The 24,887-nt window shown below is 36.0% G+C and overlaps 2 protein-coding genes across 2 annotated transcripts in view; one reads left to right on the top strand and one right to left on the bottom strand.

Annotated features, from left to right (window-relative positions):
* Positions 1 to 24,887, top strand: part of LOC145778993 (sushi, von Willebrand factor type A, EGF and pentraxin domain-containing protein 1-like) — a 108,905-nt gene that overhangs the window by 11,432 nt on the left and 72,586 nt on the right. The window contains exons 8-26 of the mRNA XM_082590574.1: positions 12,743 to 12,922; positions 13,148 to 13,287; positions 13,482 to 13,698; positions 14,152 to 14,331; positions 15,104 to 15,298; positions 16,410 to 16,525; positions 17,743 to 17,872; positions 18,032 to 18,148; positions 18,481 to 18,606; positions 19,049 to 19,151; positions 19,444 to 19,541; positions 19,921 to 20,051; positions 20,360 to 20,534; positions 20,768 to 20,831; positions 21,133 to 21,383; positions 22,803 to 22,917; positions 23,001 to 23,128; positions 23,365 to 23,526; positions 24,397 to 24,558. Of these exons, the coding sequence (XP_082446700.1) occupies positions 12,743 to 12,922; positions 13,148 to 13,287; positions 13,482 to 13,698; positions 14,152 to 14,331; positions 15,104 to 15,298; positions 16,410 to 16,525; positions 17,743 to 17,872; positions 18,032 to 18,148; positions 18,481 to 18,606; positions 19,049 to 19,151; positions 19,444 to 19,541; positions 19,921 to 20,051; positions 20,360 to 20,534; positions 20,768 to 20,831; positions 21,133 to 21,383; positions 22,803 to 22,917; positions 23,001 to 23,128; positions 23,365 to 23,526; positions 24,397 to 24,558 (2,790 nt within the window). The remainder of the gene's footprint in view (positions 1 to 12,742; positions 12,923 to 13,147; positions 13,288 to 13,481; positions 13,699 to 14,151; positions 14,332 to 15,103; positions 15,299 to 16,409; positions 16,526 to 17,742; positions 17,873 to 18,031; positions 18,149 to 18,480; positions 18,607 to 19,048; positions 19,152 to 19,443; positions 19,542 to 19,920; positions 20,052 to 20,359; positions 20,535 to 20,767; positions 20,832 to 21,132; positions 21,384 to 22,802; positions 22,918 to 23,000; positions 23,129 to 23,364; positions 23,527 to 24,396; positions 24,559 to 24,887) is intronic.
* LOC145778293 (uncharacterized) lies at positions 1,604 to 5,923 on the bottom strand. The gene is made up of 4 exons (XM_082589755.1): positions 5,659 to 5,923; positions 4,882 to 5,087; positions 3,612 to 3,872; positions 1,604 to 3,137 (listed from the first exon to the last, which is right to left on the bottom strand). The coding sequence occupies exons 1-4, from the start codon at positions 5,921 to 5,923 to the stop codon at positions 2,313 to 2,315; spliced, it is 1,557 nt and encodes a 518-aa protein (XP_082445881.1). The 3' UTR covers positions 1,604 to 2,312.

Genomic DNA, 24,887 nt, shown 5'->3' with positions numbered 1-24,887 from the left:
TTTAAAATCATTTAGCAGCAAACAAAATACGACAAAATTGCACAAATGGAATGCAAACACATCACATTAACAAACAAGGCAAGTGTATACTTTACGGTTTACGGCAGGTGCAACTTAATAGAACCGCCCTGTCCACCGCTAACACATTCTCTGCTCTCCACCAATGTCTCTACTCACTAATTAAAATTAAAACGAATATAGGTCAGGCTCTAAGTGATGATAAGTGATACTTTTATATTACAATTGAAATTGAATTTCCTTAAAATAATACTTTCTAAACCGGTCAAAACTTGCAGCCATAAAAAGGGCCAAATAAGGCCAGATTTTCTGGCCTTATTTGCATCAATTTTTGTAGGCCAACTGCAATTTAAAAAGGCCAGTTTTCTGGAATTTGGCCTAAAAAAAGGCCATCTGGCAACCCTGGTGCAAACTCCGTTTGCTTTTCTGCTGTATTAAATTTAAGGCGTTAAAAACTTTTCGTTGTTAGAAACGTATCTTAATGTTGCATCAGATAAATTACAAATGAACGCAAGACAAGGCAAAAAGATGCTGTACTTCAAAAGCAAATAGCCTACCAGGCTTATAGTTTTGTTTCGATTTTTGAAAGAACACGGACGGTTCAAGGCAGGGGCGGATCCAGCAAGTAGCCTTAGCTAGTAGGGGGGGGGGGGGGCGATTTCAATAAAACGCAATGATGCGTAAGTCTATATTAATCCGGTCTTGCAAATACACCGTGAATAAAGATGAGGAGATCGCCCAATCCCGCCTTGTTTTTGTCTCCAGGCACTTTAAATATTGGTCCCATGGGGTTTTATGTGCTCTGACATTCTTGTGCTTTTCATTTTTGCTTCTTTGTTTCAACTTTCAAGTTTATGATGAAAGGGAATTGTTTGGATTTTGAAATGAAACCAAGGCCAAGCCAATGAAATTCGGCTCGAAACGAAGTTGTTTACTGTACAAATGCAGTATAGGAGTTTTGTTTCGCACCGTACAGCTATAATTTTAAACTCAAGATTGAATCGAACAGATATGGTTGGACGGAAGGATGGCGTGTGTAGTTTACTTTAGAAAGGTGCAACTGCAACATATTAAATCTTTCATTTTTAGTTTCAAACGATAGCTACGCCCAGTATCACAGAAAGTCATTTTTTAGTATCGGTTTTTCCAGTTCTGATTTCTGGAATATTTTGTGTTAGGTCTTTTATGTCCAATGGAATGGCAAACGCAGAAAATTCTTACGAGAGGGTTTAAATATCTTGTCCTTGTTTTGTGGTGGTTGGCTACTTCGATTTGTATTTATCCATCTACGATAAATTTATTGTAGGTCAATAACGATAAAGCAAACACAACTTTTGTGAATATTTCACGCTTCGATTGCAGACTTACAAAAACTGGAGATACAGTATAAACCAAATCTATAACGTCCTTGTTTCAAACTTTTTGTTGTAGAATCACTTTAAATAAACAATTATGCTTTTGTGGAATTTTAGTGAGTGCGACAAATTAAATAAGTTAGTTTAGGCTAACTGTGACTTTTATCCTCCGGTATCCAGCATGGGATGTTTCAGGGACAGCATCTATTCTGGCTGCAGTTCTTACTGACTGAAATCAGTTTCTTATTTTTTTTACAAACGCATTAAAACAGTCTGTAGCCTACAATATGTAAAAAAAATCAATGTTCACTTCACTGGTGAGCCGTGAAAAGAATAATCAAAACAAAGAAAACACAATACAACAAAAGTGTCAGGATAAAAATCATAAACAGTGGTATGTGCCTGATATTTTTCTCCTATATATTTTTACTTTATTCTGCGTGGTGTCTTCATTCTCAATATCTACACATTTTTATCAGTTTATGGATAAACTCGGAATAAAAAGTAAATAAATAATCGGTTAGCAGTATTGCATTTATAATTGTCAGATCAACTAAAAAGCTTGTTTGTGTGTCGTTTACAAATTTGTGAAAACCATTTTTTTGTAACTTATTGAAAGTAGTAAACCGATCACATTTACAATGCCAGTATGCTCTTATAAATGTTTCATATCGAATCCGTATTGTATGTCATGAAATGCTGTGCAAAAGATTGTTTTCATGACACATTTACAAACGAAAGAGTTAGAAATTATAACGTAAATTAGAAATACGTAGTGCAGTTTTGAATTTCCAATAAATCATTGGCAACACCAATGTCGGCATACAACTAATCGCTAAGAAACATTTCACCCACCACGATGTTCATCATTCTCACAAACTCTTCTTTTTCACTAGAAGGCAATAAAATGTTGAAAATCACTCAAAAGTTGTTTATTTTTCAAAAAACTTTAAACTCAGATAACCACCGTTTTGGTTTTGCCAGAAGTGAGGCGGCAATAGAGGGCTTTGCAGTTTTTGGTGATTGCGGCGTTTGGTGGTTGATCAATATCAAAGACGTGGAACGCTTGCTTTCGTATTTGCGATAAGGAATATAAAGCGCAGTGTCCGAGTACTGATGTCTTTCAACGTCAGCTAAGTGATTATTTTCGGCAAAGAATGCTTCCGCCTTGTGTTCTTTTCCAGTTGGGCTATTCTGTGCTTGGCTTTCAAACATCGGCAAAATGACGTCAGGTATTGGAGATGGAGGACGCCGAAGTTTTGTCTGACGACGAGATCTTCTCTTTTTTTCGTAATAGCTTTTAGACTGGTTGTGGTTGTGTACGTCTTCTTGTACGCCCAGTTCTGTTGGAATTTCACAAGGAATTTGTTTCCCAGCAAAACTTACTTTGTACTTTCTGAACGATTTCCGTTGAAGAAAGGTTTTCGTCACACATTGTGATGACGAGCAACAAGAGGTTGTATAGAACCATGGGAAGAGCATAACTCGCCAGCGACGAAATGTCATAATAATGCATAAAAGGTTTATTATAAGGTTGATATCGTACATTGCAAGAGGCGCAAACCTAGCATTTGGAAATTCAGCTGTGATTGTTTTGACCAGGAGAGCGATTGCAACATCTGATAAAATGCATAAACTAGCCAAAACAAAAGACCGTCGAATAAGGGTGATTACAGCAGTGCTTCCATTTCTCATGTGTCGCGTTCTCATTGCTCGAAGTTTGTTGTCCATGATAGGATAAAGGAACAAAGCAAGAAAGGAAAGCTGTAAAGAAAGCTTGAATTCAATGTAGGTTGCGTCAATGTTCATGCGAGACGCATAGTATAGTAAGCCCACAGCCATTTCCAATCAGAGATGCGCAAATCCAAAAATGTGGAATTTTTCGACAGAACAACACAATTTTTCCTCGACACCGCTCATTATTTAAAAAAAGGTTGTTTACACAAATGAATTCAAACGACCCAGGAAAAGATCTTTTTCCTAATATTTAGGTAAAAGAGTACTTCATGCAAGTTCCTAGTTACTGGCTTAAGGCATAGGCCTACGCTATGGACGTCATCGTACCAACTCTATCAAATCAATAATAAAACGCTTGATGCACACAGTGTTTGAGGAATACAGATCTATATGTCTCAAACACATTTTTTTCAGGCCTATCTTATTCTCTATACGACAGCTTATATACTGTATCACAACAGAAAGAACTAGCCATATCTTAGCGTTTTTTTTCGTTCTTACCTGAATTCCACCTGCAAGTATTCCAGCTGTCATATTTGCTTTAACACCTTGAGGGGAAGGCTCAGTAGCAACACCGCCCTCTTCGTTGTTGTTATTGTTATCTTCACATACTCTGCCACTGGCACTGCTCTGTCGGTCCACAGTAAAAAGAATCATCGACAAAGCAGTCGTGAGTACGACGCTTACTAGTGCGACCCAGCTGAGAAACCTCACGGTTTTGCTGTAAAGATGTTTGAGAGCTCGATTCGAGTAGAATATTCGCTGCATAAACAAAAGAAACTGTTACAGATTTTCAAACATTATAAAAGGTATTTAGCGACTAATTCGTCCAAGTAAGAAAGCTTGGGAAACTAAAAACTAAGATTATTGATCTCGCAAGCTTTTCATCAACATTGCAAATTTTAACAGCAACAATAACAGCAAAAAATATTCGAGTTAAACATTACAATGATGTCGATAATCATCAGTCAAAAAATGTAACTCTGTCAAACGATTATAGTAGTTGTGGTTGTGGGAGTGTTGAAAAAGCATTTATCAAAATAAACTATTGCTTGGTTGGAGGCCTATGTGTCAAAAAAATCAAATCTGTAGCACTTTCTGTCATTTTAAGATTGTGCATATCACTCAAAATACGACATCAATATTGCAATTGTTGATTTTATACAACCTATGTTAGCCAGTCTGAGAAAACGTAACATTCAATCTCACTGAATCTTTTAATACACAAAGATTGTTGGTGCTGCTTGTAAATATCACATTCTTTTACAACGGAAACCTTGATAATTACACCCAAGGTCATGTTATCTTATTGTTCATACATAGGCTAGGCCTACACATCTCAGCGTACATGTTCAAAATAACGTAAGTATTTTTGTCTTCTGATTCATGCAAGTCACCACGGTGATATTTCTGAAACAAACAAACCACAGTGCAGGCCTGGATTTCTTGTTCATTATAGCATTTGCTTTTGAGTTTTGAAAACAAAACCGACGATGTCAATTATTCTAAAACTGTTTGAAACTTTGATTGGAAGGACTTCCAAGTTCCACCAGGCGTTGACTGGCGGATTTACAGCATCGTTAGCCAAGTAAAAGTAGCCCAAGTTTTGATAATCATCCAAGCTTTCAGTATTTACAAGTGATATTGGTTGTAGGCTTGGTCCACATAAGTAAATATGACGAAAAGTAACAAAAGCTGCTAAAATATACATATTTTGTCAAACAGTTTTAAAATACACACCCAGCGTTAACATAATTTCATACTATTTTACCTGGCGAACCCACAGGAAGAAATAAATAGGATGGATAGCAATGAAATATAAAGCGATGGTGACATTTAACAATCCTGAACACGCCTCTAGAGAATTCCATCCGATGAATACAAGCACTTGATTGTTGGTAAACCGCAGCAGCGCAATGAGTACAGCGACAATGCAAAGATTTTCAAGCAACTCGCCACCTTTTCTGTGTCTGGTTACTACAAACACAAAATATGTTTATGGTTGCAGCTTCTACACTGATGCTTATAAGATGCCACTGAATATGCCTTAAAACCAGTAATTCCATAATCGTGCATTGGTGTTCTTCATTGCATAATTCATCATTTCAAAGGCCTCATATAAACCTTTACGAAAAATTAATTGCTTTGGAAAGATGAAAAACTTTTTGTTTAACATGTATCTGTGTTTAATTCCAGTGTTCCACTATTACAAAATTGTAGAATTGATGCTATCAATATACGTAAAGTGTTTTTGTTTTATGATGGCTCGTGCGTCACAGGTTCAGCAACAATTGGGATCATGTGCCGCACATAGAGCGTTTGAGCGCCACCGGTTTAGGCAAATAAAAAATTTGGTCTTTTGTAAACACTTTTCAACTGTCATACATCCGCTATCGATTGAGTTTGCAATACATTTAAAGCGAAAGCACGATTTATTATTTACTCTGTTGTTTTATTCGGTTGGAAACATCTGTTGTTTCTAAAGATTTTATTATTGTCAAAATCGTATGATCATGTTGGTGAGAGGAATACACGAAAATCAATTCACCTGTAGCTTTGTCTCTGTGTTTTCCAGCTTTAATTGCTCTATGATGTAGCAAAGCATAAAGCAAATACAAAGCAATGATGATACAAGTGAGAAGAATTATTTCACACACAACCCATGCTGAGTTTGCATAAAAATGGCGTCTACCCTGTGGATTGGATTGTTGCGGCTTTTTGCTGTATAAAGATGAAATTATGGGTTCACTTGAAGTTGCATCTAATGTAGATATGGTAAAAGAAACACTGTGTTGTGATGTATTCTCCTCCATCGTTTAATTTTAGTGGTATTTTTAATTATTTAACACTTAGTGTCTGAAAACAAAATGCATTGGTTTACATATTTTTCTTTTACTGTTCACAACAATGCAGTAACGAAGCGAATCATAAAAAGTAAATTTGTACAAACACTGAATAATTTGCCTGCTGACCTGCTGAAATTTACGTCGGGTTTTTATTCCACAGTTTGCAGGAAAACAGAAAAAGTAAATGCAAATTTTTTTGCATTATTTAGCGAATCATGCAACACTTCTAACGAAAATGATTTCACAATTTCAACTATATAACAAAATAAAAAATTTTCAAGGCAATGACTTACACGTTTTTCTGGCTACAGCTGACGTTTTGTCAGGTGCTTAATTCAATTTAGCAAGCACCTAATCAACCTTATGTTGTTTGTCAATGCGTAATAGACTAATAGGCTACTGGTGGTATTTAGAACCACCTGAAAATTTTCCTTTTTTCATTGTAACTGGAGCTGCGGAGTCTAACCAAAATTGCCTGACTCCAACATTAGACAAGGCAAAATTCTTTCGTCTTCACAATTCTGCTTTTACATAGAAAAACTAAACCTTTGCGGCCTGCACAGTAGCTTTGTTTTTTGTTTTTGTTCAACTGTTAACTTGAAAAGGTCAGTGATTGACAGCCTTATTTTGAAGCAGCGCTTTCTACCAGCATCAGTGCAATAAAAATTTTCACAAAAGCCAAAACAACTTTTGCTGGTTCACCTTATCCACACCTATGACCTTTTGAAATAATTCTCCCATGGTAACCGCTTTTATTTTACTCTGCGGTAGTTCGTTTTAAATGACTTCAAATAAAGAAACAAAATGGTTGATTCATAAATATTTCATTCCCACACAAATCATTTCTGATTGGGAGCCTCAAACAGCACGAATTGTCGCATGTGAACTCATTTACGTCAAATCTGCCAATATTCTAAGAATTGCCATAAACCGGAAAAACTTTGTTAATCTATTCTTCCTTGTCTGCATCAAATGTCATTGGGAAAGTTTCTTTTTTTTGCGTAGCTTTTACGTGAAAACTCGTAAAATTTATATAACTCAACACAAAACTGTGGAAGCCAACGATCACTTTATTTTACCAGCTTTGCTCCTCCATAGAATACTGAACTGTGCAACAAACTTTTTTTCTCAAATGCTTCAAACACAAATTCGTCTTTTTAAGTTCAAAGCTGAGCTCGAATTCGAAGTTCTTAAACTTAAGAATTTAAATATGTTATTGTAGTCTTTCTGTATTTGTTATACTTGTATCTTATCTGAAGAATGTTTTTTCTTTTTGTTTGCCAACTCATAATTGTGGGTTACTGTGGGCGTAATTGCATTTGAAGTGAGTTTTTGATGCATTTATACATATTACATAACATAAGTTATAGGCTACATATCAAATTTGAACGTATCGTATGCAAATACACATTCTGCCAGAGTGCTGCTAAAAAATTATATATCCTCATGTCTTATAAAAGCATTTCCAAATTTTACTTCAAGCTTAAACTGTCGTCATAGCAACATACTGCCTTTCTTTGCGAATATGACGTTCAATTGACGACACGCTGCGTTATACTGAGGACAGACGGGATGAATAGGCCTACGTCTTTTCACTAAATGCATGCTTCTTAATTTCAACATATGGCCTAGTCTTGTTTATCTGTCAGAAGCTGAATTAACCCTTCTTTGTAAACAATGGCTTCTGTGCGTTATCTAATCAGTCTGTTAATGCATTTGAATGTCACTGAGAGGAATTTGAAATTTTTTTGCTCACGAGACAGACCTTCCTTTTCGGGCTCAATCATGAAAACAGGATGCTATTAACATGATTTTACGATCAAACAACGTCATTTTAAAGGGAAAAGTTTTAAACATCAGTCAGCTAACAGCAAACTAATCAGCTGGTAAGATTGATTGATTGGACACAGAACCTCTTGCAATTGCCACACCAACACACAACTTGTAACAACCTTATCGGTTGATTGCTGACATGCGATGTTGTCGTCAGACTGATCTTCGACAGGCTTGAAATCGGGTAGACAAGATTTTTGTTATCACGTGAGAACACTTTTTTGCATTGTGCATTTATATTACTTGATGTTTTGCTATCATTTTTCATAACTTACTGAATAAAAGTAGATTTTATTTGTTTTTGGCTACGATGTGCGGCCTACAGTAGCTGCTACCTCTTCTGCTACTTCGTCATTTCTTTCTTTTTTTATCTGAAGTAGCAAGTCCTTACATTGCCATACACGGCAAGAACATTGCATTTGACAGACATTCCTTCTGCTTGCACTTTTTGGTGCTCTTTATCTTATAATCTCGCTGCATGGAAGTAACCAAGTAAAGGAAGCAATTAGGCTACCATTTGCTTTCTTTCACATGCTCGGTGCGCGTTATTTTTACGTTCTCGTTCGCTCATGCTGTTTTTGGGATACATTCTTAAAACTTCAACAAATTAATAACAACTTTGACATTTCATGTTGGTTTGTTATGTAAGTCAACACTTTTTTCCACAGGGTTAAAAAGTTTTTGCTCGAATTAAGTATTATGCATAACATTGGATAAACGCAAAAATTGTTTGATTAAGAAATTTATCAAACCAACCCTCAATGTCATTTGTATAGGTTGTTGGTCGACAGGAAAATGTCAGGGATGTGTTTATGCATAGGATACTCTTGATCTAGTCTTCCAGATTGACGTCACAGGTCAAGCATTGTTTTGCGGTTGAACGGTTGAATTATATAACTAAAACATGTATTTATAGGAATAAGATTTGGTGCAATCTTTGTATAATTGATAGAGTCGCCTTGCCTACGTGAGGTTTTGGAATTTGCAGGTAATCGGTTGTGACTGGTCAAAAACAAAACTTTCAATGACAATCCACGTCCATCTAAAACAGTTTTAGATTTCCATTGCACATGTAAACTGCAGGTAACTGCGAGGGCATCCACGCACAATGAATTTCATTAATAATTTTGCATTTACATTTTCTATCGCATTGGTAGCAGGCCTCTTACTGTCAAGTGATTGTGATGGTTTTTTAATCTTTTGTTCCATGTGTTGTGCTCTTCATCTCAAAATCTATTTTACATTTTCATGTGCGGGAAGCCATTTCAAAGTAATGTAAGTTTTACGCGTAAACCACCAGTGGCTGTGAACAGTGGCGCAGCCAGGAATTTTGAAAAGAGTGGTTTTCACGGCCGGCGGGCGAAGCCCGACGGCGTCTTCGCCAAAAGCGACACCCAGGCTTTTTGAAAAATTACTTTGAATTTGGTGCAAAATTACTTTGAAAATTATTTTGAATCAAAATTTTGAAAACTTACTTTGAATTTGGTGCATTCTGAGAGCATTTTCAACAAAAATGTGGGTATAAATATTCCTGTAAAATGGTGCTGTCGATGGCATAGCAAAAGGATAAAATCATGTTTTCTTGGGCATTTTTCGGTAATAAAGCTAAGTCTCCATGTTTTCTTGTTGCTAATTCCTGGCTGAGATATTTGAATGCTTGGTATTGGCAAAACTCGCTCTTTTAATGGAGTTTCGTTTGAAATTAGGCAAACTTTGTTTTAGAGACATAGAGACTGAAAGCATCATTCTCAATATCGTGACGTCACACACGTGCCAAAAGGGGAGGTTGTAACCCCCAAAACCCCTCTTGGCTACGACAATGGCTGTGAATACTCTTTCTTTAGGATATGAATAATATAAAAATATAGTTAAGGTAAAAAAGCGCAACTTCACATCCACTTTTGTGAATTAAAGTTCTTCCTCCTCGATTGCTCGACCTTCCATTTCGGGTAAAATCTATTTATTTTTAATTTAAAGTGAGCAGGAGTATGAGCACAGATTGTTATTGCATATTTTTTAAGGAAGTAAATATGTCATTATTTTGCGCAAGGTACGAAAAGGTACGCTTCAAACCGGCAAATAAAAGGATGTTGTTGCTCACAAATTTCAGGCAAAGTGAAAGATATAAGATCTTTCAGGTGGCGCCACTTTACCAATTGGCGCACGTCTTTTGCTGTCACACGAGTACCATTTTAATTTTGTCCCACACTTTTTTGCTGACCACACTAAAAATCCATTTGTATAACTATTAACAGAAGTACTTTAAGCTTTATTCTATTGCAAACAATAGCTTTCACTTCGAGGCGTTGTGCTCACTATTCTCACAGAGGAAAATGTCTGCAAATGTTCTCACAGAGTCGATATGATGATTTTGCAGTGGTTCATATTCATCTGTAATCCAAGAGTCATGCAAGCATTATTGTTACTAATTAAATTTATTGTTTACTACAGACTAATCATTGCATCTTGAGGTACATATTGTAAAATTCTGTTTGATATGTTAGCTCAATTACAATCACCAAGGTTTTACGAAAAATTAGGCTCGCCGTCTGTTCGCCGCTGCCTGGTGTCATCGTCAATGGAAACGTCAAATGTCATTGTCAATTAGGCCCTCCACACCGTGGAGAGGTCTGCACAGCAAGCAGTCCTTGATTATATGATCTGCGCCTCACCGCACTTACTGGCAGCACTTTCTACCAAGACCCAACGGCCAACGCAACATATCTGCACCAAATCGTATTCTTTCTTTTCTATTCATTTTATCTATCTTATTCTTTTTGTCTTATTCTCTTCTTTTCATGTTTCTTTTTTTCTTGTCTGTGGTCTTTTTTCTTGACGGTGAAGCCATCGTGCTGCTTGTGTAGGTTTAACTTTATGATAATATTCTACAAGAAATTTATTAAGCCAAATATACATTGCATAATGCGATATACAGATCATCCAAGTTTGCCAAAAAATCTAATTAAAAATATTGAACGTTATTTTGAAGTCGGTTACGTTTTACGAGGCAAATTGTAAATTTGCAGTTTTTCAGACTCCCAACCTAACTATCTTTCCATCAAAAAAGAAATATTTATCAAACTCCTCACTTTGGCCACACAAGGCATGTTTTTGTATAAAAATAGTTTATATAGCTTAGCTATGGAGTCTCCAATAAGTCCTATCATTGCTAATTTTGTCCTAGCACATATAGAAACAAAACTGTAAAAAAAATTAAAAGCAAGTTAAACTCCACTGGTGGGCTCCTATTTTTAGTGACTGCGCCTACATTGTTCTTCTCAAATCATGGGCGTTCAAATGTGGGACGTGAAACATTAGGGGACGTGAAACGTGAAAGCCAGCAAAACTCTTTCAATGTAAGGGAAAAATACACTGTTTACTTCCATTATTTCAACAAAAAAGTAAACCTTCCACGCACATTCTCTAAAAAGAAGCAAACAATGCAGCAATTTGCATTAGCCTGGCAATCATAACCTGTTTTGTTCAGTGGTCATGCTTCAAGCTTTTATCTTATTTGTGGTATTTATGTTTTGCTTTACAGGCAAGTTGCGGATTCGGGTCAAAAACATCCGACTTTGACTCCACAATCTTTTAAGGGCCCATACTACCCACCTTTGTCGCCATAACAATGCAAAGGGCTATGTTAAATAAAACATACACATGTAGGCTACTTTTACTATAAACACTTCAAGATCATTCCAATTTAACAACTATGCTTCACACTGCGCGTCTACAACAAAACATTTAATCGCCCCATTTAACTATAGAAAGAAGATTTTAAAATTCATCTCTTTCAGAAACATGACTACTGACTAAGCACTACAATACTTTTGTTTCTTGAGCAAATACTCCTCTTCTATAACTGGTTTTTGCAGGGTGCTTTAAGCAGGACGCTTATCAGAGCATATTGTGGGCTTACGGTGCCGTGCCCGTGAAAAAGTCGGTCCCAAAACTTGTAATTGCAACACTTTTATGCAACAGAAACTAAAGACAAAGAAAAGAGGAGCAACACAGTTTTTATCTTACAAAGCTAATACACTGGTATGGATACTAAAGCACGTTTTTAAAATAACAAGTTAAGTTCGAACAAAGCGGCGTTGCGGAGTTTCCTTTCAATTTCAGGCCCCCTAAAATAGGCACATATCATCCCTGGCCAATACTATACCCTGGATCACCCATGCCAATGCTGTTGCATGTCAATATCCAACATCTTCTCCATTTCACGAGCATTCAATGTTGGAAAAGGGCTGATCTATCAATTTTGAATTTTCAAGAAAGCAAGAGCATAGTGTTGTTGTATTTCCTCTTCTATAAACTGTAACAAAATACGTACCATTGATTGAATTGTTTTGTTGATTTGAAATGTTCATAACAAAGGATGACCGACAACACAAAACGCTATGATAAAATGTAAGCTGTTCGATACAGAACTTTCGTAGCAGTATTTTCAAGTTTTGTAATTTTAAAAAGCCGAAATGCGATGACAAACTAAAAATGGGTGGACCTCTACATGATGTGAGCTATTGAATATTGAGCTGTTGTAGCAGCATTTGTGTATTTTTTCTTTAGCCAAAAGACATTAGACAAACTGAAAGTTGGTGGACTCTTAAACAGCCGTGGTGCCTCGGTCGTGGGTGTGGGGGGTGGTTAACATGGTCCTGATTGCTAAAAAACAAGGTTAAACCATCATGTCTATTTAGTATAGATGTTATCTTTCTAAAATCACTAATCTAAATATAATCGTTCTGGAAAGTTTACTTTCAGCAATTTACCTCACAAAGTCAGCTAAGTTAGAATGTTTTGAAGCAAGACAAAGAAACAGCTGTCTTGTGTTAGCTCTGTTGATGCGTGATTTTCTCTTGTTTCATTAAACGCAGAATTTTTAGATACAAGAGTAATTTAAACTTCCTTGTTTGAAAAGTAAACGAAACATTATAATTTATTTTTTTTAAGATGCCGAAGGTGGAGATTACATAACCGAAGAAGATCATTTCTGCAACAGTTACTGCGATGAACAACAAAATTGCTGTCATTCGTTGGGTGCATGCCGGTGTGGCACAACTACTGGTTTATACGAATGTGTTTGCGGCAGTGGTTACTTTGGTTTTGGTTTGTTACAGGATGGATGCACCCGTAAGTTTTCCTGCCTTTAAAATCAATTTTTTGTCTTTAATTTGATACTGTGCATTAAACTGCTTGCAACCATGCATTGAAGCATTTTTAATTTCCAAAAATGTTTTAGCAAAAATATTTTAGATAACATATTGACAAGAAGTATGATGTGAACTTATTTTTCTGTTGATTAATATGGATAATGTCAAATTAATTGTACCCTAATTACGATTTTTTGTCATTTAGCTTGTCCCGAAGGGACGTACAAACTTCATCCAACACCAGGCGGCATAGAAACTTGTGCACCTTGCCCAGATAGCAACATGCTTTCTCCCATTGCAAGTTCTTCTCTAGAACAATGCATCTGCAAAAGAGGATACAAGAAAGTAACGCAATAAATATTGCTTTTCAGCTTATTTTAGGGATTGATGCTTTTTTACGTTTGATCTTTGCAATGCATTACACTAATAGGATTTACCAGGGTTTCATCTACTGCAAATTTATTGTTGCAGCGATAACAAGAATCGATGAAACCTCAACACTTAAACTTGCACCGTTAAAGCCTTAATTTATGCTGCAGGTCGATAGCAGATGCTCAGTGATACGTTGCCCTGAGATCTTCGTTCCGGCTAATGGTAGATTTGACGGTTTGGGTTGCGATAACAAATACAAGTCGACTTGTCGAGTGCTTTGCAGCGACGGCTACGATTTGATTGGCAGCGATACGATTTTTTGCAACATTGATGGCGTTTGGGAAACGGATGATGGATTGTCAATGCAGAACCCTATTTGTCAAAGTACTTTTGCAAAATTTGCAGATTATTGTACAATTACCATTTATCCCTTACTGCAAATGCGTTGTTTCAAAAAACACTATAATTACCAATATGATGTCTAGTAAAAATGGCCAACCTCAATAGACGAAACGATTTTATTGTTTAAGTTATTGAGAACCGTCATGAGAATGGAAGATTTTATTACTTTTATATACTCTATCTGTAGGCTATATCGGAAGTGTACTGCCAAAATTATGACGCCTGATATTGATATTACAAGTATTAAGCATATAGATTTCTAGGATAGATATTGTATTGCTAGCAAAAGTGCCACATATTATCATCACTACTATTTTATTTTTGTTCCTAAAACAATTTCTGTATGTCTCATTAATTTGAAATCTATTTTTTTTTAAATCATAAGTTATAGGCTACTTAAAGTGGAAAATGATATAATTTTTCACTATTTTTTAGTTCGTCTTTGTACGCCTCTTACGCTACCAATTCGGGCCTCATTAAATTGCACCAAGGAAGACTCATCTTTTCAAACCCGATGTCGTTTTGAATGTGAAGAAGGTTTTGCTCTTTTGGGGTCAGAAAGTCGCTATTGTCAGTCTAACAGAGAATGGGATGGTTTGGAAAGCTATTGTGAAAGTAAAATTTTAGTTTACTATTTTCAGAATTGCTGTAATAGTTCATTAAATCAACATTAGTGATTGTCTGCGTTGTTGAATGGCGAGACCTGATATGAGGCTAGAAAAAGTGCCGGTTCGACACCTCTCAAGAGCATACGGCTTCGTGCTTGTCAAACATTGAAACTTATGCTTGAAAGTTGCGCAAAGATTGCCTTTTTTCCGTGTAGCCTACTTTATCTAAATTTTTAACCATCGGGCATAAGCCTGAATACGACAAAAAGGTGATTGGTTATTTTATTGCTTTGATAGAAGCTTGTTGTAAAAACTTTTTTATTTTTCTAACAAGCGATGCGAAACAAACTTTATAAAATTTGCTTTTATTTTGTGTAGCACTTCAGCACTATATAAAGTTTTTACTGAGTTGTAACGTTAAATTGGAAATTAGTTTTACGTGGTGGTAGACATGCATGCAAGCAGATGTAAACTCAATTTTCCCACCAGTTCATATTACTTGAACAAGAATCATTCAGCTCTCTACTTTATCATGATGTCTACTTGTGTGATTGTTGCACTAGAGATTCTATATTAAATGCAAGAAAACGCTATATTTCTTTGTAATTTGACTAGCTTTGTAAAATAATACATCATTGTTCACAAGTTCATCATACAACATCTTCAACATAAATCAAGACAAAGTACAGTAATTCTTTCCACTTGTAATAGGAATTGTATTTATGTAAAATATGTAACTAAATGGAATATGAAAATAATGCAGCCTCTTCTTGCGTTAGAAATTCGATGCTCACCTCCAAAAGCTCCAACTGGTGGACAAGTTTCGTGCACAGAAGCTGCAAGCACATTAGCATACGGCGAGACATGCCGAATGTCATGTCCGACTGGCTTTTTCTTATCTGTGGCCGTCGAAGAAATAACATGCATACAGATAGACGGATGGTCTGTCGATCCAGCTTCAGCTGAATGCATAGGTATATGATCGTTTGTTTTCGTTCTGTTTATTTTTATGTTTTGCTGCTGAAAAAAAAGCAGCTTGTTAAGACTTAAATATGATGCTGGGTTTGGTTATGCAGTACCAAGCAATTATTGAAGTGAAACGTATTTTTTGATTCAGCTTATAATCTACCCCTGTACTATTTCACATTACACAGTGCTCAGACGACACAAGACACTGTACAGTTGTACAGTAGTACACTGTTCAGTGCGGTTATTGAGAGATTGTGAGTAGAAAAAAAAAACGCTATTGTCATATTCAAATTAAACTGACGCGTAACGTTCCAGTTGCCGGTTCAAGTTTTTTGTTTATGTTGAAGTCTAAACTCTTGTAATTATTGAATGCAGCGCTTCTCACGAATGCAACACTGTGGAAAGCTAAAAACAGCCTACGTCGTTGCAAATAGGGATATTTGATAAAACGAAAAGCAGCAACTGTTTCCCAACATTTGCACTTTTGCTCTTGTTATGAAACAGTTGCTCATTTGATCATAAAATATCGACCATCACGTATTGGTTTATTATCTTGAAATTGTTTTCTGCTTTGGCAAAAATTACAGCAATCAAGTTTGTTTAGCATTCAAAACAAAACTTTGAATTATTTAGATTAATAATTTATGAAAATAACATCTCTACTGCTTTATTAATAAATATAAAATCGCGTTTACAATTATGACAGTTATATCCGTCTGCCCAAAATACACTCGAAAGTTTGAATTTTAAATATTCATTATTAGGGAATAATGTCCCACTTTTCTTGCGTTGATGACAGACAGAATTGAACACAAAATGGAAGCGTAGTTTTTTAGTATTGATTGATTTCTGAAGTCTTGTATTTGTGTTTTAAGCTTTACTGCCAAAATTATAAGCTGTTGCATATTTGATCTAAATAGACTACATTCCCTAAACTGCTGTTTAGCAGTGATATGCATCGACTGAAATGCAGCAGCCTGTTGCAAACTTGGGATGCAATTTTGCGCGCTTTTCCTTTTCGTGTTTATGTTTGAAAGCCAAACAACCAATGTCATCTTACGTCGATTTAACGTTATTAAAGCCTATCATTTGTCAATCTATCATATCAACACGCAGATATCGAGCCTCCATCTGTGGTATGTCCTCGCGATATCTCAGTGACAGGGAATCGACACATGCGCGCAACTGAGGTTTCGTGGCTTGTACCCACCCCGTCTGATAACTCATACAAGGTAATTATCGCTGAGCGACAGCAATTATGTTTACGTTCGTTGAATTGGGGTCTGGCAACTTTCCATAACAGATGGCGATAGGAAATTTATATACCAGATAAGCTAAAAAGACACAAATTGCTTGCGAATTGAAAATTGCAGGTAACTTGCTTCAGTGTTTGTACACTTCTGTCTTAGCATCAATGTGTAAATATCTTTTTAAAACTATTTGAAAATTGAACTTGTTGAAGAAATAAATTTGAAGACTGCATAATTTTTGATACTGAAATTAAAGTCCAATACCCTAAGAATGAAAAACCAAATTGAAGCAGGGTGCTAGTTATTTTAAACCCATTTGTTTAAGTTTACTTTATTTGTATTATTATATTAAAAACACTTTAACACATTGCCAAGCTGCGTTTTCTAATTTTCATAAAGTTTGAGAAGTTGCTTCATGCCAGACATGATCAATCCACTTTGACGATGCTTTCCCTTTGCTGATTTGCACTGTCTGTAACACACCATTGAATTAAGTCCATCATCTGGCCACCTTCGGTGCTGTTGTTTTAACAGATATTACGTTATCTAGTTAAAGTATTCATCATGAGAACTGTTAGAACTTTTTTATCTGGTTGTTTTGAATTAATTAACAAGATAAACAAATGCCATGACAGGAAAACATCAATGCCATAACTCAGATTAATGTTATCTGAGTTGTTTTTACTGATCTTTTATATCATGTTGTTTAGAAACTTCCCTTAATAAAACGAATAAATAGAAACACGAACAATTTATCAAAACTAGAATATAGAAGCGCCAATAATTGAAACGTTGTGTTTAATTATGTTTAGTTGATCATTTGGTTCTCAGGGTTAAAATGAAGTGGGTTACTCAGAAAAATTGAAACGGGTCTGATTAAATGCTGATAAATACAAACGAATTTTACAGGAGTCTGTTCAATCATAAACAGCTAATTACAAGACTTGTAACCGAGTCGTTCATATCAAGCATTGTTGTGAGTTTGACACCTGTCAGAAGATATTTTATTTTATTGAAATGCTGATGAATTTTCTTTTTGAGTCTGATCGCTACCTAGATAGTCATCACTGCATTGATGAGACACAAAAGTGGATAACAAAGGTTGCATCAGTCAACAAAAACATAACTATTTTGTTTAACTAACATTTGGGCTTATTACAAAATCTCAATAATTTACACTTTGTTTTTGTGTCATCAAGGTATTGTTATCAGCAACACCAGCCGTAACCCCTCCTGCAGCCTTTCCCATTGGAAAAACTGTCATAGAATATCAAGCTGTGGACGGGAGCGGTCTTGTCGCTCGGTGTAACTTTACAGTTACAGTTGAGGGTAAGTTAAGAAAATGGCTTATTTTTGATTCCAGTTAATTTCAATTTCTAAACACGTTTTACTTGGAACTAATATTGTATAAAACAATCATGACCGTGCATAAATATTGATTGGACAACCCTCTAATAAATGGGAAACGTAATTTCATGTTCGATACAGACGATGAACCTCCAATTATTGATAAGTGCAGCAATCCGGAACCATTTGTCATACCACGTGGAGAAACAATAGCCAGAAATATAACTTGGGAAGAACCAACATTTTCTGATAACTCAGGTATGTTTTGTCAATCCTATATCAGCTGACTAATGCTGGTATCATATTACTGCTTTTTTTGTGTTGCTTTGGAATCCAGGCTTCTCTGGATATACAGTATGAAGGCACGTTTTTTACATAATTGAGTTCTTTATAACAAGTCTGTTTGTCATGGTGCCAATCGTTTTAGGATAAGATTTGTGTTTTTATCAAATGTCACGGATCTTTTACTTAAATAAGGAACTAATACAAAGTAATTACGCACTGCCGAGCTGCAATTACACTAAGCCGAATAAACCGAGTATGTATTGTGCCACACGAGAGTCAACCAATACAATCACAAACTTGTGCAGGTTACGTAACGTTGACCCGTTCGCACGAGTTTGGAGATTTTCCATTCGGACAAACTCGTGTGTCGTATGTGGCCAGTGACGCTACAGGAAACAAACGAACCTGCATCATCACCGTTGGAGTTCAATGTGAGTAAAAATGGCTGAAGTTATGACCTTACCCACTTCATTGCGAAACTTACTGACATTTGTCTTTACTGGTTTTCTCTCTGAAAAACCCAAGCACGATATTTTGTGACCTGCAGTGGCCTACTGCAACACAGAGTGTCTTAGATTTAGATATCGTACGTTTTCACCTCTCTTACTCACTCGTGTGAACAGGCCTACATTTTAACTCAACAACGACTCTTTAATTATTGGAAAACTGCAAAAATGGAATTTGGTTTTCTAAGTAGTTTCGATTTAAAATTACTGAAAAATATCCACAAATTTTACGGTTTTCGCTTTTTGTATAAAAAAAAAACAATATGTATAAAAAAACAAATACGATATGTCATCCACTTCAGCTGCTTTGTGAAAAGAGATATGGTTTAGAAATATTTTCTACAAGTTAATTTGCATTTTCCATCAGATGATCTATGTCCTCCCTTGGAAGATCCTAAGTATGGTCATAAGGAATGTGGGATGAACTTCGAGCAACTGGTGGAATGCGAACTTGTATGCGACAGCAAACGGTGGGAAATTCCGTAATGTAAACCGCTTTTCTTAAACTTTAACTTTTCTTAAAAGAATTAAAACTGTTTTTGAAAAAAATGAATTTATTTATTTGTGTAAGAATAGCCTTTCTAAAAAATGTAGCCAGTGTTGATCTGAAATGAGGTGGGTGCTTTATGGCTTTCCCCAGCAAGGCTAAAACGTCTATTCTGCCTATCGAAAAATCTGTATAAGTTTTAAAATAAAGTGAAACTATCCATTTAAAAATTCATCATCCGCTTTTCAATGCATTATATCGCGTGCTGTCTTTAGATACGGCATGGCAGAAGAAGAATATGGCACATCGTTCTACGTTTGTGGCGTGGATGGTCAATGGCAGCCTCCCCATGATATTCCAACGGATTGTTCCCGTAAGTTTTGTTTTCGGTATTCTAATCATTGTAAGCTAAATATTTTATTTAATTTGCACATGCTGAGTAATCGTTTTTCATACACTATTTCAGTTTTATAGATGCAATCATCTAAACAACGAAGCATTCAACAGTATCATTCGCCACGCTATTTCATATGCTTGTGTTTTCACATATGAAATGTGGTTTAAGCATTTTACATTTTATTGAAAATAAAATGTGAGTTCACATTTTATTTTAATTAATGATGTTTAGCAAGCTTCCATTTCAAATCTTGATTGTTATTCATCATTTAATTTCTTTGAGAAATGAAATGAAATTAAACTGACAAATTTCAACTATTTTTTCAAGCATTGATTTTTTAATTCGTTCCTTGCAGATCAGCGTTATTCCAGTGAAATAAGTAAAGGTTACCGGGTAAAATACAACTTGGTTACTCTCAAATTTTGCAACGACACTCATTTCATTGAGTCTGTCAAAATGAAGCTCACGGATTATTTCACCCCTCGGGTAGGTTTGCTTGTGAGAGAATGACCACAACACGTACAGGCAAAAAAGATTCATGTTTCATTAGAAGTAGATATTAATGTTAGAAGATTTCTATTTGATGTATTGGGAATTTTTTTTGTTAGTTCACAGCTTTAAACATAACAAAGACTGTAGGATAAAATTTTTGACGTTGTATATGAAAACAATACCATACACATCACTGTAGGTTTAAGGAATTTTGTATTTAGTCTACTCCACGTAAACCTCTGTGTAGTTGTTGTAAAGAGAGAAGTTTCGTTCACTTTTCTTTTAACGAAGCACATGATCAGGTGCCAATCTGGTGTCAAACTGCAACGGCTGGCATTGTGTGCACTCTGCTGTCAGTTGAAGTGCAATGTGTGCAAGAAGAACTTCCCACACCAGAAATACCTACTACTCCAGCAGCATATGACTCTTATGATCCATATGATAATTCTTATGACGATGACTATTTTGAACAGGAGGGTAAGTTACGTTGTAGTTTATGAACAATTTTAACATAACAAATGAACAGTCTTTTAGTCTAGTAGAACTTAAGCTACTCAAATTGAGCATCATAGATCATGTGGTATAGAGAAGGTTCGTTAGCAGTCTCAACTTACGCACCGTTTTGTAAGGTATCGTTAGTCATTAAAAATAGTTTGGAAATTAGGGTATGATACTATGAAATTATTTCATCAACTCACTTTAACTTGCAGAAGAAAGAGAAAAAAGACACGTAGACTCACGTTATGAGCATTTGCTTAAACGCCAAAAACGCCAGTGAGTAAACAAGCTTCAGTCACATTTCGAGTGTAAAAATACTTTGATATGTTATAGGCCTACCTTCACTTTTGCTGAAAGCAGGCCTTATGCCGTGCTATAACAAGAAAAATCACGAATATTTTGGAAATTTTGGCTTGAAAACTATTTAAACTTAAAGATTTTTTATGTTAACGAAATACTTTTATGAAATAGATCTTCTGACACGGTTTTCCGAGTTATTACTACAATTGTTTATATACTGTGCTACGTTACCATTGAACTTTTGATAGTGCAATGAACGCGTCACTCTTTTTATAAGGCAGAGAGGAGATTACATCTCGGACAACTACAATTCATTTCATGGTAAGGAGCCAATACCACCTGACGCGGTTCAAGATGATCCGCCATACGACAACAATTACCCAGACAACGACGAGCCCATTGAAACAGCAGCCACGGAAGACATCTCATTTTCTGAAGCAATCAATCTTTCCGATGAAGCAATTTTAGATGTCTTTGGTGGAGATGAAGAAATGCTAAACAAGCTTGAAATAACCATCAATATTTTAGGTTTGTCAAAGGTTTACTTCAAATCGATGAGCTATTAGAAATGAATATTGATGCTAGTCATTGTCAAGTCAGCACAAGTACCGCATTTTCGTTGCTTAGCATGGCTTTTATTTTGTGCCATATAACGGCATGCATTTTACTACAGATGTATCTTTTAAAGCAAGCAATGTTTTGCTATATTTCGGTTCATTTTTTTCGGTGCTGATGTGTATCGCATAGTGTAGCAGCGTTCCCCGACCTTTTTTTTCACGGACTGGTTTTAAAATAAAAATATCCTCGTTGACCGGCGATAGGAAAAACGAAGTGGGACATCTAGCCTATTTATTGGTCTATTTTTTTATTTTTTTTTTTATAAAGATTTAAACACAGTTTAAGCCAGATTTGTAAAATAAAATGAAGGATCTCAATAATTTATTTGTTGAAGGTGTGTACCTATAGGATTGTGTGGGCTTTCAGTAAAGTTTCGAAAATATATCTAAGGTTCCCCAACCTTTCGCATATTCTAACTTATAATCTTATTCTATAAATCTACTGCTGAAACTATGCGTTCCCAATGTTACCCGTTAGGTTAGTGACATAAGATTAAGCGAAGGAAATGAGCAAAAATTTTTTTGCAAAAATGTAGTCGAATTACGCGTTTTTTTCAATTTCATGGCTGAGATACGTGACCAAGTACTCCTTCCTTGTAGGCTATAAGTTACTGCTTTGATATACAACAGGTTGGAGCTGATGTGGCGGAAGCTGACTTGGTAGCCTTGTATGGTCTTTCTCGCTTCCTTCCTCTCATTTCATTATGTAATGTATCAGTGTATTGCCGTGGTATTTTGAGAAAAAAAGTAAACCAGTGATTGATTAATTGTAGGTAATATTATTTGTACGTATTTAGTGCTTGGCTGCAATTGTTTCCACAGCAATCAATTTATTTTTTGACTAAGGGACATACTTTCAACCAACTCGCACTCCTGACGGCCATTTTGAACGTGTGTTCTCGCCACCAGTCCTGGTTGGCCTACTGGGTCGCGAGAAAATTGTACATTCTCTCTTCTCCTTTCATTCAATTTGTTGGTCGTACCATTTGGTGTTGTTTTCTATTCACACATTTCTTTTTCGGGATACTTCGTAAAAAAGAACCGCTCTACTCATAGTTTTTAATCGAGTCGGTGCGCTTTGAGTAAAACCGTTAGTTTCAAACCGTACTATTTCGGATTGACATTTGCCTAAGCTGCACTGTAAGAGACACTCTTTATCTGTTATACTTAGAGTGCCATAAATTGGGTCGGCGTATTTGCTAAAGAAAAGGTGGAGTCCTGAAAGGAACTAGCTACTCTGAGCATTTAGTTGTACAACCCTGGCATAAAGAAAATCTTACTTGTGCTAATTAATTTGTGATATGATACAAAAAAAATTATAATTTTACAGGTCAAGTCCTGTTAAACGATGAAAATGTGGACGAAAGCAGGAAAACTCACGGGAGCATGAGCGAATATTTTGGCCAACTTGACGTTGTCCGAGAATTCACTGGCGAGCTTAATTCGTACGTTTAATTTTGGCTGTTTGATTTATCTGGAACGTACACGTACCATTAGGCCACACAATAAAGTTTTTTTTTTTTTTTAGAGTGGCTGTGCGCAATATCAACACTTCAGTTGTAGAGTATATGACATACGAAGACGATTCTTACGCTGCCTCCCTTGGCGAATTGAAATGCCCACTTGGAGCGGTTCTTAGAGAATCGGCCACTTGTGGTAAGCTATAGCTTGATGTGCTTTCGGAAACTACGTTCGTAGTTAAAACTTATTTCAAAGAATTATAACAACGCATTACAAATTTATAAAATAAAAATACTTTTAAAAAAGTAGCAAATTATTACCCCAGCCATGACTTGAACGTTGGTGAAACTAGGCTTGAATCGTAGCCTATACAAATAACGTGTGTTTACTGTTTAGTCTTCACATTAAAGCGTTTTTATTGCACGTTTTAGTAAACTGCCCGGTCGGTACATACTTTGACATAGTCTTGGCCGATTGCTCCAGTTGTCAAACGGGTTACTATCAAGACACTGAAGCACAGCTATCTTGCAAGGCATGTCCTTCACGCACGTCCACTCCTGGAGTTCATGCCAGGAGCGTGGAAGAATGCAAGCGTAAGAAAAGAACGTTTTTCTTCATAACTTCCAACGTGTCAAAATTACCATTTTGATGTTTAAATATTTACAGCAACATGATTCTGTGCTCTGAGATAGTTACACAAGCTATCGTCAACTGATCTTGCTCCTTTAAAAAGTCAGTACTTTGATTGACAAAAAAAAGAAATAAATGCGCATTAGACTATCACTTACAACATGGTGATAGTTTAGCTTATTTTGCACCAGAAGAACAACGATTTTCGAGTTATGACATGCCCTCGATAGATTGAAATAAAATAAAATTACAAGCGTACGAGAGTGGTACTATTGTAACTGGGCTGCGTTGGATTGATAACGTCGTACGAAGGTCACCAGTACTTACCACTTACCTTGCCATGTTCAAGATCAATCATAAAAATTTAAATCAAGCATGATTCTATGACCTTTCTATAGCATGCATGCAAATTTTATCCATGCTTGTTTCACGTCAGACAAGCTTTTGAAGTAGCATTTTACATCAACATTTATTTTAATATGTTGCTCTATTGTGAGACATAACCAATTCTCGGACACTAGCTGGAATCGACGTCGATGACGGCGCCTCTGTCACGTTCACGGTGATTTGTGAGTGAAACTCCACCATATTAGCCTGAACGTGTCGCGCACTGCAAAACCACGTTGTCACAATGGTGGTTAGAACGTTATGTTCACGAATATGTGTTGCTCCAAATAAGTGTGGCAATGACCTTGTTCAGTCAGGTTGATTTCTACAGGACTTTCATCTAACAAAATCGTATATAGGCCTAAAGTACTTTTTACGTGTTTTCGTTCTCTGGATAAGAACGGTAGTTGTTGGTCGACATAAAGACTTCTCTGTTTAACTTTTAGCTTTGTGCAATTATGGAAGCTATTCGTCTGATGGACTTGAAACTTGCTTAGCTTGTCCTCTTCACACGTTTGGTGATAGGCTGGGAGCAACGGAATGCACTCACTGTCCGCATGATACGGGAACTTCTATAAAAGGAGCCACGTCTAGAAGCCAATGTGGCCGTAAGTATCTTTATTATTTTGTAAGTCCACGCAAAGAGGCGAACATGCTTAAAACATTAATAGCTACAAATAAGAAAATTACCCTTTCCTGAACTTTAATCAAGATTGAAAGTAAGTAAAGGTAATTGATCTTTTTTGAGCTGCTTGCCACAGCAACAGGTAAAGAAGTTTTTGGCATGAAGAGTAATAAACAATTTATTATTAGTTTTATCATTTTCCGATTAAATCAATACAAAAACGCTGATTTCGATATAGCCTACTTTTAACCCATTTAAACACAGCATCATATTGAACACTGGTAGTGTGTTTTATGGTTCAATGGCGTATAT

Source organism: Aplidium turbinatum, chromosome 10 (assembly GCF_918807975.1).
Source record: "Aplidium turbinatum chromosome 10, kaAplTurb1.1, whole genome shotgun sequence".
NCBI classification, from domain to species: domain Eukaryota; kingdom Metazoa; phylum Chordata; class Ascidiacea; order Aplousobranchia; family Polyclinidae; genus Aplidium; species Aplidium turbinatum.
The sequence above is the reverse complement of the archived record's forward strand: the minus strand, read 5'-3'. Positions and strand labels throughout refer to the sequence as shown.

Bases quoted from the DNA above. Each gene is read 5' to 3' on its own strand.
- LOC145778293 (XM_082589755.1), bottom strand. From the start codon at position 5,923: ATGGAGGAGAATACATCACAACACAGTGTTTCTTTTACCATATCTACA. The intron at 3,873-4,881 runs GTAAAATAGTAT...TTGTTTATGCAG, and splicing joins TCTTCCTGTGGGTTCGCCAG to CGAATATTCTACTCGAATCG. The intron at 3,138-3,611 runs GTAAGAACGAAA...CTTTCTTTACAG, and splicing joins TACTTGCAGGTGGAATTCAG to CTTTCCTTTCTTGCTTTGTT.